Here is a 19,538-nt window from a genome sequence, read left to right as displayed (position 1 = left end):
CCTTACAGAGTACTGTTACAGACATATTAGTTTCATGTTTTAACGTATACAGATTTTTATAATTGTGAAGGAAAGGCTTACGGAATATTTAAAATTGTATGGTCAGTTTTGAGTGAATACGTGCTTTCATTTGTGCTTTTTCATAAAACTGCTTTATGTATACCAGAAGATCAGAACTTTAAAAAATGTACCCCTATATCTTATTGTGCCTACTTCTCAGGATCAGCCACTAGTATTACCAGAATCTAATACTGAAGAAACACGTACAGGTCTATAGACAAGGATTTGTAATTTTTAGAGGCTTACATAAAATAAAAAACAAAATGAGATTTCTCAAATTTGGTAAATTCTTACTAAATAATGTTAAATTCTGGAAAATAAGGGACATTAGATCGCTGAGATGCTTTTAGTGGTTTGTTCATGTTCTAATGTCCAAATGAATTGTTTTCAATTAAAAAAAAGAAAACTGGTTAGGTTTGTAGTTTTAGTTGTAGATAGTGTATTTTAATACCATTTGATTAATGCTACACTTTTTAATGATGTCATCTTTTGAATAGAGTGTAAATGTTTAAGTTTCATAATTTACTCCTTTCAAATTCTGTTACTCTTTTGCTTGTGTTGAACAGGGAATTGACTTTTTTTGGTCTACCTAAATATATTAATTAATACCATAGAATTATAGAATTTGAGTTGAATGGAAGTATCTTATTTATTGTTACAAATTACCCCAGAAATTAAGAACTTAAAACAAATATTTATTATCTCAGTTTCTGTGGGTTAGAAATCTGGGTGCAGCTTATCTGGGTGCCTGTGGTTCAGGGTCTCTTAGGAGGTTGCAGGTAAGCTGTCTTTGGGGCTGTAGTCTCATCTGAAAGCTTGACTGGGGGAAGATCTGCTTCTGAGTCATTCATGTGACTCTTGGCAGGATTCAGTTCCTTGGGGGGCACTGGACAGAAAGCCCCAGTTTCTGTTGGGCTGTTGGTCCAAGGTGTCCCTCAGTTCTTTGTCACGTAGGTCTGACCACAGGGCAGCTCACAATATGACAGCCAGCTTCCCGCAGACCAAACAGGTGAGAGAACAAGAGCAGGTGACACCCAGGAGGGAAATGATGGTCTTTTTATAACCCAGTCTTGGAAGTGGTAGCTCATTATTTTTGCTGTATTTTATTTGTTGTTTGCCTACCAAAGGACTTACATTTACTTTTTAAAGATTAAAAAAAAAAAAAAAAAGGAAGAAAATAGAAGCAAGAGAACGAACTCAAAGATACATAAAGCAATTTACCAAAGCTCAAAAGGTAATCTCCTGAAGGGGTTTCCCTGGTGGCACAGTGGTTAAGAATCTGCCTGCTAATGCGGGGGACACAGGTTCGAGTCCTGGTCTGGGAAGATCCCACCTGCCATGGAGCAACTTAAGCCCGTGCACGTCACAACTACTGAGCCTGCGCGCCACAACTACTGAAGCCCATGTGCCACAACTTCTGAAGCCCATGCACATCACAACTACTGAGCCTGCACTCTAGAGCCCATGAGCCACAACTACTGAAGCCCGTGTGCCACAACTTCTGAAGCCTGCGCCCGTGCTCCACAACAAGAGAAGCCACTGCAGTGAGAGCCCCGTGCACCATAACAGAGCAGCCCCCACTCTCAGCAACTAGAGAGAGCCCGTGTGCAGTAGCGAGGACCCAATGCAGCCAAAAATTAGATAAATGAATAAATAAATTTATATATAAAAAAGGTAATCTGAAGAGCTTGGACTAAAACTTAAATTCACTGGTGCTCAGGTCTTGTGCTATTTCTACAAATGCGATTCTCTTGGAAAATACAAAAACTGGTACAGATGGTGAGGTCACTATTGTAAGAAATAATTGAGGAGCTTCCCTCATGGCGCGGTGGTTAAGAATCCTCCCAATTCAGGAGACACGGGTTTGAGCCCTGGTCCAGGAAGATCCCACATGCCGTGGAGCAACTAAGCCCACGTGCGGCAACTACTGAGCCTGCACTCTCTACGGCCCGCGAGCCAAACTACTGAGTCCGCGTGCCAAACTACTGAAGACCGAGCTCCTAGAGCCCATGTTCCGCAACAAGAGAAGCCACCAAAATGAGAAGCCCACATGGCACAACGAAGAGTAGCCCCTGCTCGCCGCAACTAGAGAAAGCCCACGTGCAGCAACGAAGACCCAATGCAGCCAAAAATAAATAAATAAATATTTTTAAAAACAAATAATTGAAAATTTTGAAAGTCATTTTGAATTGACTCTAGTTTGTCATTTTGAAAAAATTGTAGCCATATATATATATATATATATATATATATACACACACACACACATGTATATTCATACGGTATCTGTGTGTATATATGTATTTCCAGAACCTTTGCTTCTGAGGGAAAGTTCAGTATTAAAAATTTTATAGCATAAAAATTTCTACACAAGTGATTGGATTTAGCTCTTTTGGTATATGTCAAAATTGTGTTGTTGCTTTTTAGATAATTTTTTTGGGGGGGACTGTACATAATTTTTAATGTAACTTTTCCCATTACAAAATCCCATTATTTATTGATTTATTTGGGTTTTCCTGCCCTTTTTTTTTTTTTTTTTTGCGGTACGTGGGCCTCTCACTGTTGTGGCCTCTCCCATTGCGGAGCACAGGCTCCAGATGCGCAGGCTCAGTGGCCATGGCTCACAAGCCTGGGCGCTCCGCGGCATGTGGCATCCTCCTGGACCAGGGCACGAACCCACGTCCCCTGCATCGGCAGGCGGACTCTCAACCAGTGCGCCACCAGGGAAGGCCCCTGCCCTTCTTTGATATCTATTTTTAAATTAAGTGTAGAAGACATTTGCTATATGAAAAGAAATACAACCATGGCGAGGAGGTTAGACCCATAGGGAAACAAATCCAAATGTAACAGTGGGATGTGTCAGGATGATAATTTTCTTTTCGAAAATTTTATGTAAAAATTTGATATGCATGCTATTTTTATAATGATGATAATAAAATCAGAAACAGGAAAAAAAATGCAACTAGGTAATCTCACTATGTGCTCTTTTCCATACTACCTAAGAGAATATGTGTGTGTTACATCTTCTTTAGGCTTAATTTATCTTACAGAGGAGGGGAAGAAAGCTGTTTAAAACGTTACTGGAGCAAGGGAAGTATATATCAAATATTAATCTGAAGCTTTGACATTGTTTTAACAGCTTCACTTTTGCTGAAATTGTCGTAGAACACTAGAACCAGAAGGGACGTTGTGCCGCCTAGATCTGCACTGTCCAGTGTGGTGGTCACTAGCCACAGGGTGGCTATTCAACTCTAAATAACATTAAAGAAAATTTAAAATTTACTTTCTCAGTTGTTCTAGCCAGATTTCAAGCGCTCAGTAGCCACATGTGTCTAGTGGCTACCGGTTTGGACAGCAAAGATATAGAACATGTTTGTCATCATAGAAAGTTCTACGCTGATTTCGATCTACTCTATTTTTTGTATTTGATTTTGGTCACGGGCATGTGTTTAAAGTGCTAATCATTGCGATTACCAACTAAGTTGAACTTATTTCTTCATTTTCATTTTCTAGTTTTTGGAGCCGTGAGGGATACAGCAGTTTGGTCAATATTGTTTTAACATGCTTCAAATAAATCAGGTGAGTTTGTGTTAAGGCATGTCACACTTATATGGTGCTTGGGCCATAAATCGTGGAGCATTTTAACTCAGCTTTTCTATAACCATAACCTGCCCACTGCTTTATAGAGCAGTTACATGCTATATATTCATCATAGGAAGACTGCAGGGCAGGTTGTGTAAGGATTATAGCGATAGTCCTGAAAGTTAAGTTTTAAGTGTGCAGAGCAGAAGGTTTTTCTGTTCTTTTTGATGTCACATCTCCAGGACTTGTTGATGTGTTCAGAATGCTTACAGTTATGATCTAACTTCAGTAGGTGGCAGTTCTGCCGACCGAAAGCATTTCTAGTGACACATCTTGCGAAGTGGTTGTATCAGTGTGTTAAAAAAAGAGTCCTTTTCTAGGGCACTGGAAAAGGCTGGAAGAAAGTGGTCTGCTAAATAAACTATAGCATACAATGCCTTAGACTCACTGTAGAAATATTTTTCTTAGGTCTTGACATTTCTCCAAGAACTTTATACATTTAATCTTATCCTTTCTGCACAAAAAGGGCATTGTATCATAACTATAATATTAGAAAGCACTTTGATTTATTTCACATTTGCAAATCAAGAGAGAAGAAAGTAATTTGATTGCAAGAAGTAGTTAATTCTTTTGTGATTTGAGGAAGTAATACATGACCCCTCCCAGCCCCCGCCCCATCCAGCTCACTTGGCCTAAGAAATCTCCAGTTCCTGTGTATCACACACCATCTCTAAGCAAATGACTTCTCAGTTTATACCTGGTCTAGACTTCTTTTCTGAGCTCCAGACTTAGGTAGCAGTTACCAACTTGATCTCTAAACTTGGATGTCTTTATGCACCTCAGACTTAACGTGTGCCCAGGAAACAATCTAAATGCTTCAGTCACACTAGACTCTTTCAGGTCTGAGGTTGAGCCAGGTCGCTCCAGCTTGACCTCTTTTCACCCACCCTGTGCTTGGTTCACTTGACTCCCAGGCCCAGGATTTGCCTCATAGCACCCTGCCTTTCTATTTAATGACATCCTGACATTCAAAGTTGTATTAAAATGTGTAATATTATTTAACGTCTGCCTTCCTTGTTAGATGTTGTGCTCCGTGAAGGGAGTGACTTTGCTTGTGTACTCCTATATCCCCAGGGCCTAGAATAGTTCTTGTTGTATATGATTTTCATGTATTTGCTGAACGAGTGGATGAATGGTGCCAGGGTTGTCACTAAAGCAAGGAGATCTCCATCCTTGTCAGCAGTAACCACATAATTGTGTTGTCCGTTTTGGTATTATATGATGCTGCTTTACACAAATGCCATTAATGTAAAATCTCTCCCTTATGCACAGTCTTTGATTTTCTCCTTGAACTAGACAATTTTCTTGTGCCACAAGTATTGCTTTCATCAGTGACGTTACTAACATGGGCTAAAAGGAATCATACTGTGCTTAGTGCTTCCTGTGCCTTCATGGTTGCTGTCAAGTCCCATTAGATGCATTGATGGAGCTTTATGAGATGTGACATACAAACTGTGCTGTAGGTGTGAAGTTCCCCCCAAGTGACTGTACAGATACCTGCCATTAATTATATGGGTACAGTTATTCTACTATAGACAGATGGAAATGATCATTTTATGTCAGGCAACATCACTGAAAATTATAGTTGATAGATTAGTCCTAATGAGGATTTACAAACCATCTGTGCTACTGGTTGTGTTGAACCAGGCATTGCAAACAACTCCTAGGCAGTGTTCTGCGTGGCCACAGCAGCTCCCTGGGCTTTGGCTAGAAAGTGTCCACAGTGCCTGGAGATATGCATGCTTTGCTTGTAACAGATACGTGTTCCTTGGCTTGCTTGCTTTAGGACCCTCTCTTGACTAAGTTTTCAAAACTTTTCAAGTCTGAGGGGAAAAGCTAACCTAATTTGGAATAGTAGAACTTACAGAGAAGACTTTGTTTTCATCCAGACTTAAAAGTCACATTGAATTCTTAAACATATGAGTGATTTTTCTGTTTTATTATGTTCACAGTGACTGCTTTCCCATTAGAGGTTTCTCAAGGTAAATGTGAAAAGGCATGAAAAGGCAATTGAAGCTGACACTCATCTTGAAGCAGTTGAGATTTTTACTGCATAATTTTCAATACTGTCTTTAGGATTAATAAATAAATTTGGGGAGGTCTTTTGTTAAAATGCCTGAATAGTACTAGCAAATTATTCCATATATGTTCCTAGAACTAATTAAAAACTAGGCTATTGAATACTAAGTTACTTGGTATCCTTTGTGATATTAATTCTGCCTGACATTATTATTAGGGAACATAGGAATGTTCCATGTTCGGCTACCATAATGACACATCTGCCTTTAAATTGTGCTCCTCAGGTTTACTTTTGCCTTTTAAGAGTGTGTGCTTTTATCCATGTACAATTCATGTAGAAAAATTAGGTGGTATAGATAAGTAAAAAGGAAAAAAAACCACAAGTAATTCCACTATTCTTTTACAGAAACAATCACTGCTAACATTTTGGGGTGTATACTTCTAGATTTTTTTTCTATGCAGGTATGTTTTTATGTGAATATATGTTATTTTAAAAAAGTGGGATTAGGTAATACATAATATCTGAAGTGACTTAATCCATAATTTGGAAGTACTAAGAGTTATTTAATCAAATCCTTATTGTTGGATAGATTTTGTGTTCTAGTTAGTGCCACAGTTAGTATTTTTTTTTTACATATGCCTGTGTTTCTTTGTCCATTATTTTCTTGCAATTAATTATTAGAAATGGAAATACTAGTCAAAGGAGTATGCAGATTTTAAAGATATTTGATGCATAAATACCAAAAATACAAAATTACATCTATTAGAAGTTTATCAGGGGCTTCCCTGGTGGCGCAGTGGTTGAGAGTCCGCCTGCCGATGCAGGGGACACGGGTTCATGCCCCGGTCCGGGAAGATCCCACATGCCGCAGAGCGGCTGGGCCCGTGAGCCATGGCTGCTGAGCCTGTGTGTCCGGAGCCTGTGCTCCGCAACGGGAGAGGCCACAACAGTGAGAGGCCCGTGTACCGCAAAAAAAAAAAAAAAAAAAAAGAAAAAAAGGTTATCAGAATGGCTGTTTCCTTATTTCCGTGACAAATTTTCAATCTCCATTAATCTGTCTGACAAAAAGTGATATTTTAATTTGCATTTCTATGATTTGCTTATATTTGTTCTTTTGTGTTTTGTCTTTTGTGAATTGTGTCCACTGTCATCTTTACCTTTTATTTGTAAAAGTTCTTTGGATTATATCCCCTTGAGAGTTTATAATCATTAGTTTGTAGTTTTTTCATTCATATTCAACAAGTAACTAATGGTAGCCTGTTTCCAGGATACCACTAAGTAAGAGTTTGGTGTATTTTGACCTTTCTCCCTGATGATTAATTACAAGCCCCTAGGGAAAGGAAGCTCATTTGAACATTGAGCTGTAGCAAATATAAATTGAGAAGGCCCATGTGCTGTGAAATACTATTTAAAAATTAGTGACCAAAATAGGGAAAATGTTTTGGGATTAGTTGGTGAGGCACACTTGACCGGGCAGTGTGTCCTAAGGTGTTGGGAAGTCTATGTTAGGCAGCTGTAGCCTTGGGAGAGCCCAGCAGCCAGGGATTAACAGAGGTTTAAGTAGTGGTTCCTTTTAAAGAGGTTTGGTAATCAGCCGTTAGGAACACAGAAGCTAAGGGGGAGCTTTTTTTTAAAATATAAATGTATTTATTTTATTTAATTTTGGCTGTGTTGGGTCTTCATTGCTGTGCGTGGGCTTTCTCTAGTTGCCGCGAGCGGGGGCTACCCTTTGTTGCGTTGCATGGGCTTCTTATTGCTGTGGCTTCTCTTGCTGCAGAGCACAGGCTCTAGGTGCGCAGGCTTCAGTAGTTGTGGCTCGCGGGCTCTAGAGCGCAGGCTCAGTAGTTGTGGCGCACAGGCTTAGCTGCTCCGCGGCATGTGGTATCTTCCCGGTCCAGGGCTCGAACCCGTGTCCCCTGCATTGGCTGGCAGATTTTAATCACTGTGCCACCAGGGAAGCCCTAAGGGGAAGCTTTAAGGCCTGAATCAAGTGGAGTAGGAGAACAGGGAGGACAGAGCAATTTCAGTGCCAGAAGAGCAGAGAATCCTATAGGGCAAGAGGGAGCCAGGTGTTATACAGAAAGAATAAAGTTGTATCAAGGTGTACTGTAAAGTGTAAAGCCAGGGTTTGGTCATTAAGAAACAGAAACCTTAGAGTTTAAGGGATAATGATACTATCCTACAGGTTTGTTGTGAGGAGTAATTGAGATAACAAAGGCCAAATGCTTAGTGTTGGTTCTAGTACTCTTGCTACTGCTGTTGATATTACTATGACTGGTATTATTGCTATTGTTGCTCTGGAGATTGATGAGAAAGGAGGGCAAACATTTAAGTTGGTCATTAGAGTAGTTGTTGTGGGGAGTGAAGCACTTTGGACGTGTCTCAAGCCCAGGTCAGCTTCAAGTGCTCTCCTTCTCTTTCCTGCCATATGCACTGGAAACTCTATCCTTTTCGCTTTTAAAAGCTGCTGATACTTACTCTTAGTTTTTCTCCAAGTCTGGCTTTGGAGTAGGATCTATTTACAATCTGCCTATCTCTCTTGAAGTCATAGGATTTAGTGTACAGTTACTGGATTAAAAAAGTAGTAAACACAAGGAGGTTAAAACGTTTAAGAAGGATGTTGGCTTTCTGCCATGTTGGCGTAACAAGATTTATCCTCTTTGTAGCCAGCTTCCAAGATGGCCCCCAGTGATCTCTGCCTCCTGGTATTTACACCATTGTGTAATCCTCTCGCACATGTTTGTGTGGCCAATAGAATATGGTAGAAGTGATGGATCGTTTCCAAGGATAGGTTATGAAAGACATTGTGCCTTCTCCATCGTCCTCTCTCTCCCTCAGTGTCACCCTGCATTGCTGACTCTGAGAGTAGTTAGCTGCCGTGTTGTGAATAGCCCACTGGAGAGGCCCACATGGTGAGAAATTGAGGCCTCCTAACAAGGAACCAAGACCTTTAGCTAACTGTGTGACTGAGCCTTCTTGAAAGCAGATCCTCCAGCCCTTGTCAAGCTTCCAGCCCTACCTAGACTGCTCTCCATCAACATCTTGACTGCAACCCCTTGAGAGATTCTGAGTCAGAACCACCCAGCCAAGCTGCTCCTTGATTGCTGAACCTTAGAAACCATGTGAAAAAAATAAATGCTTATTTTTTAAGCCATTAAGTTGGGGGTAATGTGTTATGCAGCAGTAATATTCTCTTTCTCCTTAAATAACTTGAGAACATATTAAATATGTGATTAGTGGTTTTTAGACATTGGATGACAGATGGCAGCAGGCTGTGATGCCTGAGAGAATAGAAACAAATGAGGTAAAGCCCTTCTATTGCACCAGTTTACAGTAGAGCCTGGAAGTTGTTTACAGGCTGTGGTGCGAGGAGGAATCAAAACAGAGCCCAATTTTGTTGGGATTAGGAAACAGAGATAAGAGTTTAGGAAAGCCAAGGTGGTGGTTAGAATTGTAGGTCAGAGTACTGGAGAGAAGGGAGCTTTGGGGGAGAGTGGCGAATATACGTTAAGGAGTACACTCAAGCACATGGCATTCTGGAGAGCTGCAGAGGGTTCTTCTTGAGTCTTTGGCTCAGTTCTGATCTGTAGATGCATGGCAGGACCTACTCAAAGTCCGAGAAAGAACTACTGGAAAGCAGTAAGAAAACAGTTTCTGGAGCTCACACAAAACTGGGAATAGTTTGTGTCTCCATTATCTAGAGTGTAAATACCTTGTAATACATAGGGCATTGGAAAGAGTCTTCAGAAGGCTCCAAGTTATCCCAAGTAATTTAACTGTGCACCAGAACAAAGTCCAACACTGTATAGAGGAATACAACACAATTCAGAACCCAACAATGTAAAATTCCTAGTGTTTGTCATCCAATTCAAAATTAAAATGCTTGCCTCACCTTGAATAAGGGATAGAGCATCTAGACAGAAGATCAGTAAGGAAATAGAGGACTTGAACAACACTTTAAGCTAATTAGACCTAACAGATACATACAAAGCATTCAGCAACAGCAACATACAAATTCCTATTAAGTAGACATAAAGCATTCTCCAGGAATAGGCCATATGTTAGGCCACAAAACAAGTCTCAATATGTTTTGAAAGATTGAACTCATACAAAGTATCTTCTCTGTTCACAGTGGAATGAAGCTAGAAATCAGTGACAGAAAGAGTACCAAAAGCCTCAACAATATGTGGAACTTAAACAGTACACTGTTAAATAACCAAGAGGTCAAAGAAGAAATCATAGGGGAAGTTAGAAAATAATTAAAGACAAATGAAAATGAAAACACAATATACGATAATGTATGGGATGCAGTGAAAGCAGTGCTCAGAGGGAAATTTATAGCATTAAACACCTACATTTAAAAAGAATGATCTCAAACAAATAACCTAACTTTTCACCTTAAAAGAACTAGAAAAAGAGCAAAATTAAACCCAAAGCTAGCCGAAGAAAGAAAATGATAAAGATTAAAGTGGAGATAAACAAAATAGAGAATGGGAAACAGTATAGGGAATCAGCAAAACTAAAAGTTGGTTCTTTGAAAAGATAACTAAATTGACAGATCTTTAGCTAGACTGACAAAAAGAGCAAAGACGAATATAACTAAAATCAGAAACGAAGGTAGTTACATTACCATGACCTTAAAGAAATTAAAAAGATTATGAGAGAGTACTGTGAACAACAATTTGGATAACCTACATGAAATGGACAAATTTCTAGAAACACAGATTACCAAAACTGACTTAAGAGAAATAGAAAATATCAACAGCCCTATAAGAAGTAAACAGATTGAATCAGAAAAAAAAAAAATCCCGGGACTTGCCTGGTGGCACAGTGGTTAAGAATCCTCCTGCCAATGCAGGGGACACGGATTCGAGCCCTGGTCTGGGAAGATCCCACATGCCACAGAGCAACTAAGCCCATATGCCACAACTACTGAGCCTGGGCTGTAGAGTCCACGAGCCACAACTACTGAACCCACAAGCCACAACTATTGAAGCGCGTGCACCTAGAGCCTGTGCTCTACAACAAGAGAAGCCACTGCAATGATACACCCGCACATGCCTCAACGAAGAGGAGCCCCCGCTCGCCGCAACTTAGAGAAAGCCCGCGTGCAGCAACGAAGACCTGTTGCAGCCATAAACAAACAAATTTATTTTAAAAAAATCCCTCCCAAACAAGGAAAAGTCCAGGACCAGATGGCTTCACTGATGAATTCTACCAAACATTTAAAGAAGAATTAGCACCAGTCCTTCTCAAACTCTTCCAAAACATAGGAGAGGAGGCAATACTTCCTAATTCATTGTATGAGGCCAGTACTACTCTGATACCAAAGCCAAACAAAGACACCAGGGGAAAAAAAAAACAAACTACAGATCAATATTCCTTATGAATATGATGCAAAACCCCTCAACAAAATACTAACAAACTGAATCCAACAATATATATAAAGGATTATACACCATGACCAAATGGGATTTACTCCAGGAATGCAAGAGTGGTTCAACATAGGAAAATCAACCAGTGTAATACACTGCATTAATAGAACAATGGAAAGAAACCCTCACATGATCACCTTTCTGTATCAGTTGATACAGAAAGCATTTGACAAAATCCAACACCTGTTCATAATAGAAACACTCAAAAACTAGGAATAGGAGGACACTTCTTCAGCATGATAAAGGGCATTTATGAAAAACTCACAGCTAACATCCAGTTCGATGGTGAAAGACTAAAAACTTTCTGCTTATGTTCAGGGACAAGGCAAGGATGCCTATCCTCACCACTGCTATTCAACATTGTACTGGAAGTTATAGCCAGAGCAGTTAGACAAGAAAAAGGAATAAAAGACATCCAAATTGGAAGGAATAGGTAAAACTATTTTTATTTGTAGATGACATGTTACCATGTATTGATATATAGAAAATCCCAAAGAATCTACAAAAAACCAAATAGAGCTAACAAATGAATTCAGAAAAGTTGTAAGTACAAGATCACACAAAATACAATTGTGTTTCTGTATACCAGTGGTATAGAATCCAAAAAGGAAATTAAGAAAACAGTTCCATTCATACTAGCATCTAAAAGCATACAGGAATTGAAAGACCTGTACTCTGAAAACTGTGCAACACTGTTGAAAGATATTGAAGAAGACCTAAATAAATGGAAAGATATTTTGTGTTTATGGATTTGAAGACTTAACATTAAGATGGCAATACTATGCAAAACAGTGTACATATTCAATATGATGTCTATCAAAATTCCAGTGACCTTTTTTGCAGAACTTGAAAAGCTGATCTTCAACTTATGGAATTTCAGTGGGCCTAAATAGCCAAAACAGTCTTGAAAGAGAACACAGTTGGAGGGTCCATACCTCCCCCATTTCAAATCATATTGTAAAACTACAGTAATCAAAACAGTGTGGTTCTGGCGTAAGGAAAGAGGTATAGACCAATGGAATAGAATTGAGAGGCTAGAAATAAACTAATACGTATATAGCCAACTGATTTTTGACAAGATTGCCAAGACCACTCAATGCAGGAAAGAATAATATCTTCAACAGATAGTTCTGGGACAACTGGATATCCACATGCAAAAGAATAAACCTGGATCCCTACCTCACACCACATACAAAAATGAACTCAAGATGGATCAAAGACCTAAATATAAGAACTATAACTCTTATAACTCAACAATAAAAAGGCAAGTCAGGGACTTTTCTGGTGGTCCTGTGGTTAAGAATCTGCCTTCCAATGCAGGGGATGCGTATTCGATCCCTGGTCGGGGAACTAAGATCCCAGATGCTGTGGGGCAACTAAGCCCCTGTGCACCACAACTGCTGAGCCTGCATGCTGCAACTGCAGAGCCCATGTGCTCTGGAGCCTGTGTGCCACAACTAGAGAGCCTGTGTGCTCTGGAGCCCACATGCCACAACCAGAGAGAAGCCCACACACCACAACTAGGGAGAAGCCTGCATGCTGCAATGAAGAGCCCACGTGCTGCAACAGAAGATCCTGCGTGCCGCAACTAAGATCCGATGCAGCCAAAAATAAATGAATAAATATTAAAAAAAAAAAAGACAACCCAACTAAAAATGGGTAAAGAACTTGAATAGACAGTTCTCCAAAGAAGATGTACATATGGCCAACGTGCACATGAACAAATACTCAACCTCATTAGTAATTAGGGAAATGCAAATGAAAACCACAGTTAGTACCCCTTCAGGCTCACTAGGATGGTTAGATTCAAAGAGACCAACAATAACAAGTGTTGGTGATGATGTGGAGAAATCAGAACACCTGTACAGTGCTGGTGGGAACGTGAAGTGTTTCAGCTTCTGTGGAAAACAGTTTGGCAGCTCTTTAAAAAGTTAAACATACAATTACCATGCAATTCCACTCTAGGTGTATACCCAAAAGAATTGAAAACAGGTACTCAAATATAGGTACACACATGTTCATAGTAACACTATTTCCAATGGCCAGTTGGTAGAAGCAGCCCAAATGGATAGGTGACAGGGTAAACGAATTGTGATACAAACACACCATAGAATATTATTTAGCTGTAAGAAGAGATGATGTACTGATACATAGTACAATGTGGTGAAGCTCAAAAACATTTTGCAAAGTGAAAGAAGCAGACACCAGGGTCACCTATTGTCTGATTCCATTTATATGAAGTATCTAGAATAAGTAAATCTGTAGAGACAGAGCACAGGTTGGTTGTCGTCAGGTCCTGGGGGTAAGGAGAAAAGGGGAGTAACTGCCTGGTGGGTACCGAGTTTATTTTGGTGTGATAAAAATGTTTTGGAACTCGGTAGAGGTGGTTGCACAACATTGTGACTGTACTAAATGCTACTGATGTCTTCACTTGGAAATGGTTAATTTGATGTTATGTCAATTTCCTTTCAATTAGAAAATTAAAATGCTTGCAAAGAAGCATGAAAATTTGACCCATAACTAGGGTAAAAAAAGATCAATCAATAGAAAGAGACCCAGAAATGACAATGATGATTGACTTAGCAGACAAAGCTGTCAAAAGAGTTGCTACTAGTATGCTGTCAGTGTTCAGGAAGGGAGAAGAAAATAGGAAAATGAAGAGAATAGAAATAAAAGATACAAAAATATGCTTAAATGGAAATTCTAGAAATGAAGAATGTAGTACCTGAAAGAAAAAGATACTTGGTGGAATTAATAGCAGCTAAGACACTGTAGAAGAAAAGATAAGTGAGCTTGAATACGTAGGAATAACAACTATCCAAAATGAAGCACAGAGTGAAAAAACTGAAAATAAAATGAACAGCATCTGTGAGCTGTTGGATAATATATAGTCTAAGATAAATGAATTCGATTCTCAGGAGAAGGGAGGAGGAACAGGAAAATATTAGAACAAATAATGACTGAATATTTTCTGTGTTTAGTGAACTAAAAAAAACCCCCCAAAACAAAAAACTATAAACTCCATAGATCTGTAAAGCTCAATGAATCTGATTTGAAAGAAACATTTAAAAACCCACACTAAGGCACATCATAATCAAATGACTGAAAATCAGTGATAGTGAAAGGAAATCTTAAAAGTAGTCAGAGGAAAAAAAGACATGAACAGAGAAATAGAGACAAGAATGACAGAGTTTTTGTTGGACACTGCAAGCCAGAAAAGAGTGGAGTGACATTTTTAAAAGACTATAAAATACTTGTCAACTTTGGATTCTGTTCCCACTGAAAATGCTTTCCGAAAAGAAGTGACTTGTCATACAATGAAACTTATTTACAAAACAGAACTAGACTCACAGACATAGAAAACAAATTTATGGTTAGCAAAGGGGAAAGGCAGGGGAGGGATACATTAGGAGTTTGAGAATAACAGATACACACTACTATATATAAAATAAACAACAAAGACCCACTGTATAGCATAGGGAACTATATTCTATATCTTGTAATAACCTATAATGGAAAAGAATCTGAAAAAATATATATAACTAAATCACTTTGCTGTGCACCTGAAACTAACACAACATTGTAAATCAACTATACTTCAATAAAATAAAAATTTCAGAGGAAACAAAAAAGTGACTTTTTTTGTTTTGTTTTTAAATTTTTAATTGTGGTAAAATATATTTAACATAAAATTTACCATTTTAACCATCTTTTTAAAAACTAATTTGTTTTTTTTTGGCTGCATTGGGTCTTCGTTGCTTCATGCAGGCTTTCTCTCTATTTGCGGTGAGCGGGGGCTACTTTTCATCGTGGTGTGTGGGCTTCTCGTTGCTGTGGCTTCTCTCGTTGCAGAGCACGGGCTTTAGGCACACAGGCTTCAGTAGTTGTGGCGCGTGGGCTCTAGAGCACAGGCTCAGTAGTTGTGGTGCATGGGCTTAGTTGCTCTGTGGCACGTGAGATCTTCCCAGACCAGGGCTGGAAAGTGTGCCCTCTGCGTTGGCAGGTGGATTCCCAAGCACTGCGCCACCAGAGAAGTCCCCCCATTTTAACCATTTTTAAGTGTATGGTGGCACTAAGTAGCTGAACAGTGTTGTATAACCATCACCATCACGAACACCCATCTGCAGAACTTATTGATATTCCCAAACTGAAGCTCTGTACCCATTAAAACACTAACTCCCTGTTCTCCAATCCACCAGCCCCTGTCAACCACCATTCTACTTTCTGTCTTGATGAGTTTGACTGCTCTCGATATCTCGTATAAGTGGAATTGTACAAGTCCTTTTGTGACTGGCTTATTTTACTTAGCATAATGTCTTCAAAGTTCATTCATGTTATAGCATGTGTCACAATTTCCTTTTTAAGGCTGAATAATATTCCATTTTATATATATACCACATTTTATTTATTCACTCATCCATTGGTAGACATTTGGGGTGCTTCCACCTTTTGGCTGTTGTGAATAATGCTGCATTGAACATGGGAGTACATATATCTGTTCAAGTCCCTGCTTCTGTTATTCTGGGTCTATTTTTCCTGGAGTGAAATTGCTGGATCCTATGGGAATTCTGTGTTTAATTACTGTTTTCCATAGTGGCTACACAATTTCACATTCCCACTAATAATGAACAAGGGTTCCAAGTTCCCCACATCCTCACCAATACTTATTTTTTTCCTCCCTCCCTTCCTTCCTTTCTTTTTTTGGTAATGGCCATCTTACTAGGTGTGAAGTGGTATCTTATGGTTTTCATTTGCATTGCTTTGATACTAGTGATTTTAATATCTTTTCATATGCTTGTCGGCTGTTTGTATATCATTATTGGAGAAATGTCTATGCAAATTCCTTACTCAGCACTCCCCCACTACAAGAAAAATTATAAAGAATGTCCTTCAGGGGCTTCCCTGGTGGCACAGTGGTTGAGAGTCTGCCTGACGATGCAGGGGACACGGATTCGTGCCCCGGTCCGGGAAGATCCCACATGCCGCGGAGTGGCTGGGCCCGTGAGCCATGGCCGCTGAGCATGTGCGTCTGGAGCCTGTGCTCTGCAACGGGAGAGGCCACAACAGTGAGAGGCCCGCGTACAGCAAAAAACAAAAACAAAAACAAAACAAAACAAAAAAAAAAGAATGTCCTTCAGGCAGCAGGAAAATAAAAACGATGAAAAAAGCAGAAATGGAAATTACTTGGGTAAATGTCTAAGTTTTTTTTTATTGGTTTAATCTTTCTAAAAGGTAATTTATTGTTTAAAGCAAAAATATTAAGGTACTGTGTGGCTTTTACATAAAATTACAATGCATAATAACAGTAGCTTGAAGGTTGAGGGAGAAAGGGAAGGATGTTATTAAAGATTCTAATGCCCTTGATTAGGTGGTATAATATAAAGGTAGACTATGATAATTTAAAGGTGTATATAATAAACTCTAAAGCAGCCAGCAAAAGAGCAAAACAAAAAGTTATAACTAATAAGCCAAAAACAGTAGATAGAATTGCATATACAAAATAATTCAGCAGAAACCACGAAAAGATGAAGGGAACAAAGACCAGATGGGAAAAATATAAAATAAATAGCAGGATGATAGGCTCAAACCTAATGATATGTATAATCACATAAAATGTAGATAGTCTAGTGTTGCTTCAGCAGCACATATATTAAAATTGGAATGATACAGAGAAGATGTACAAATATGACACATAAATTTGTGTAGCATTTGATATTTTTAAAAAAGTAAATAGTCTAAACATCCCAATTTAAAGGCTGAAATTGGATTAAAAAGCAAGACCCAACCATATATTTGCCTGTAAGGAATAGTAACCATAAACACAAATAGGTTAAAAATAAAATAATGAAAAAGACATAACATGCTAACTTAGTTGAAAGAAACTTGGAGTTTCTTTAATAAAACTTGGTTTTATTAATATCAAAATAGATTTGAGAGCAAGGAATATTTATTACCTGGTAAAAATAAGATCATTTCATAACAATAAAGGGATCAGTTAATTAAGAGGACATACCAATGCTAAATATTTATGTACCTAAGCTCAAAACAAATGAAGCAAAAACTAATAGAAATTCAAGGAAACATTCACAATTATAGTCAGAGATTTCAGTAACCCCTCTCAATAACTGATATAACAAATGGACAGAAAAATTACAAAGATATAGTTAACTTGAGTAACACTGTCAACGTGACCTGGCTGCATTTACAGACCACTTTACTCAAGAAGAGCAGAATACACATTTGTTCAGAAGTTCACACAGAACATTTACCAAGATAGACTATATTCTGGGTCATAAAACAAGTCTCAATAAATTCAAAAGGATTCAACTCATACAAAGAATCTTCTCAGATCACAGTGCAGTTAAATTAGAAATCATTAATAGAAAGATCCTTGGAAAATCCCCAATATTTGGAAATTAAATAGCATACTTATAAGTAATTCATGGTTAAAAGAAGAAATCAAAAGGGAAATTATAAAGTATTTTAAATTGAGTAAGAACAGAAGCACAACATATTAGAAGATGCTGTGAAAACAGTACTCAGTGGGAAATCTGTAGCTCTAAATATCTATACTAGAAAGGAAGAAAGGTCTCAAATAAATGACTTTAATTTCCACCTTAATAACGTAGAAAAGAACAGATCCCAAAGGAAGCAGAAGAAAATAAGAGATAATCTGAATAACGCTATATGTAGTAAAGATACTGAAATTTGTACTTAAAAAATGTTCTCACAAAGAAAACTCCAGGTTCAGATAGTTTCACTGGTGAATTGTACTAAATACTATAGGAAGAGAGAATATCGATTCTACACAAACTTTTCAAAAATATTTGAAGCGGAGGGAATGTTTTCCAAAGACTTTGATGTCAGCATTACTGGGATACCAGAAGGAGACAAAGACATTCCAAGGAAACTACAGAACAATACTACTCACAAACATAGATGTACAAAATCTAAATAGAATTTTAGCAAATCAAATTCAACAAAATTTTAAAAGGATATTATGTCATGACCATGTGCGGTTTATCCCAGGAATGTAAGGTTGGTTTAACATTCAAAAAAATCAAATAATGTATGTAATTCCCCACATTAATAAAGTAAACAGTAAAAAGCACACAGTCATTTCAATAGATGCAGAAAAATCATTTTGACTAATCCAGTAACCATCCCTGATTTTTAAAAAAGCCTTCAGTAAACCAGGAATAGAAATGAACTTCCTCAGTATGAAAATTGGGCATCCATGACAAGCTTTGTTGGCTGATAATGTACTTACTGGTGGAAAGATTGAACACTTTTTTTCTAAAATTAGAAACAAGTTAGAGATGTCTACTTTCATTAGTCCTATTCAGCTTTGTCCTGGAGGTTGTAGCTAGTGCAGTAGGGCAAGAAAAGGAAATACATGGTATTCACGTTGCAAAGAAAGGAATAAAACTGTCCTAATTCACAGATTACCTGATTTTCTATGGAGAAAATTTGATGGACTTCTACTAGACCTAATGAATAAGTATAGTAAGATTGAAGGATACAAGATCAATATGCAAAAATTGGTTGTACTTCTATACATTCGGGAACAATCTGAAAAAAAACCCATTTACAACAGTATCAAAAATATGAAATATATATATGGATAAATACAACAAAGTAAGTTAAAAGAATATGTTCAGTAATATAAAATACTGCTGAAATGAAAGGATACCTAAGTAAATTGAGAGATCCATTTGATCCTCATTATTCATGTATTCTGTATTTGTGAATTGGTCTATTGATAAAATTTATATGTAACCCCAAAATAATACTTGGAACGCTTTTGTGATTATTTGCTGACACCTGCAGAGTGGTGAAAAATTTCAGTTGCCCTTTATGCGCAATCTGAACTGAGGCTGAACAAGGTGACAAGGTGACACTCTCCTTTCTTGTTTCAGTTCTCCTGCAATAAGCAAGCGTCCTTTTTTCGGTTTATTTAGTGCCACATTTTTCACATTTTTGTGCTTTTTGTTGGTGATTTGGCTGTTTAAAATGGCCCCCAGGCATAGTGCTAAGTGCTTTGTAGTGTCCCTAAGCACAGGAAGGCTGTAATATGCCTTAGGGGTAAGATGTATGTGTTTAGATAAACTTCATTCATGCAGGAGTTACTGTTGTGAGTTCAATATTAGTGATTCAACAGTATATATTAAATAAGGGATTTTAGCCAGAAACACACATAAAACAGTGTTATTTATTAATTGACTAACAAAAATGTTATGACCAAGGGCTTACAGGAACCTAACCTTTTATTTCCTCAGAAGCAGTGATTCAGTATTTGATAGTTCACTGTTTGCAGGAACATTAAAAAACATAGCTATCATTGAGATATCATCATCCCAATAATGAGAATTGACTCCATG

General features: G+C 38.1%; 1 protein-coding gene and 1 pseudogene across 1 annotated transcript in view; both read left to right on the top strand.

The window, feature by feature from the left end:
- STAU2 (staufen double-stranded RNA binding protein 2) overlaps positions 1-19,538 on the top strand; it is a 309,313-nt gene that overhangs the window by 5,114 nt on the left and 284,661 nt on the right. The window contains exon 2 of the mRNA XM_065895762.1: positions 3,574-3,639. Coding sequence (XP_065751834.1) covers positions 3,622-3,639 — 18 coding nt within the window. The 5' untranslated portion in view covers positions 3,574-3,621. The remainder of the gene's footprint in view (positions 1-3,573; positions 3,640-19,538) is intronic.
- On the top strand, positions 16,785-16,877 carry LOC136137394 (U6 spliceosomal RNA; annotated as a pseudogene).

The sequence above is a fragment of the Phocoena phocoena genome, chromosome 17, assembly GCF_963924675.1.
Source record: "Phocoena phocoena chromosome 17, mPhoPho1.1, whole genome shotgun sequence".
Classification (NCBI taxonomy): domain Eukaryota; kingdom Metazoa; phylum Chordata; class Mammalia; order Artiodactyla; family Phocoenidae; genus Phocoena; species Phocoena phocoena.
The sequence above is the reverse complement of the archived record's forward strand: the minus strand, read 5'-3'. Positions and strand labels throughout refer to the sequence as shown.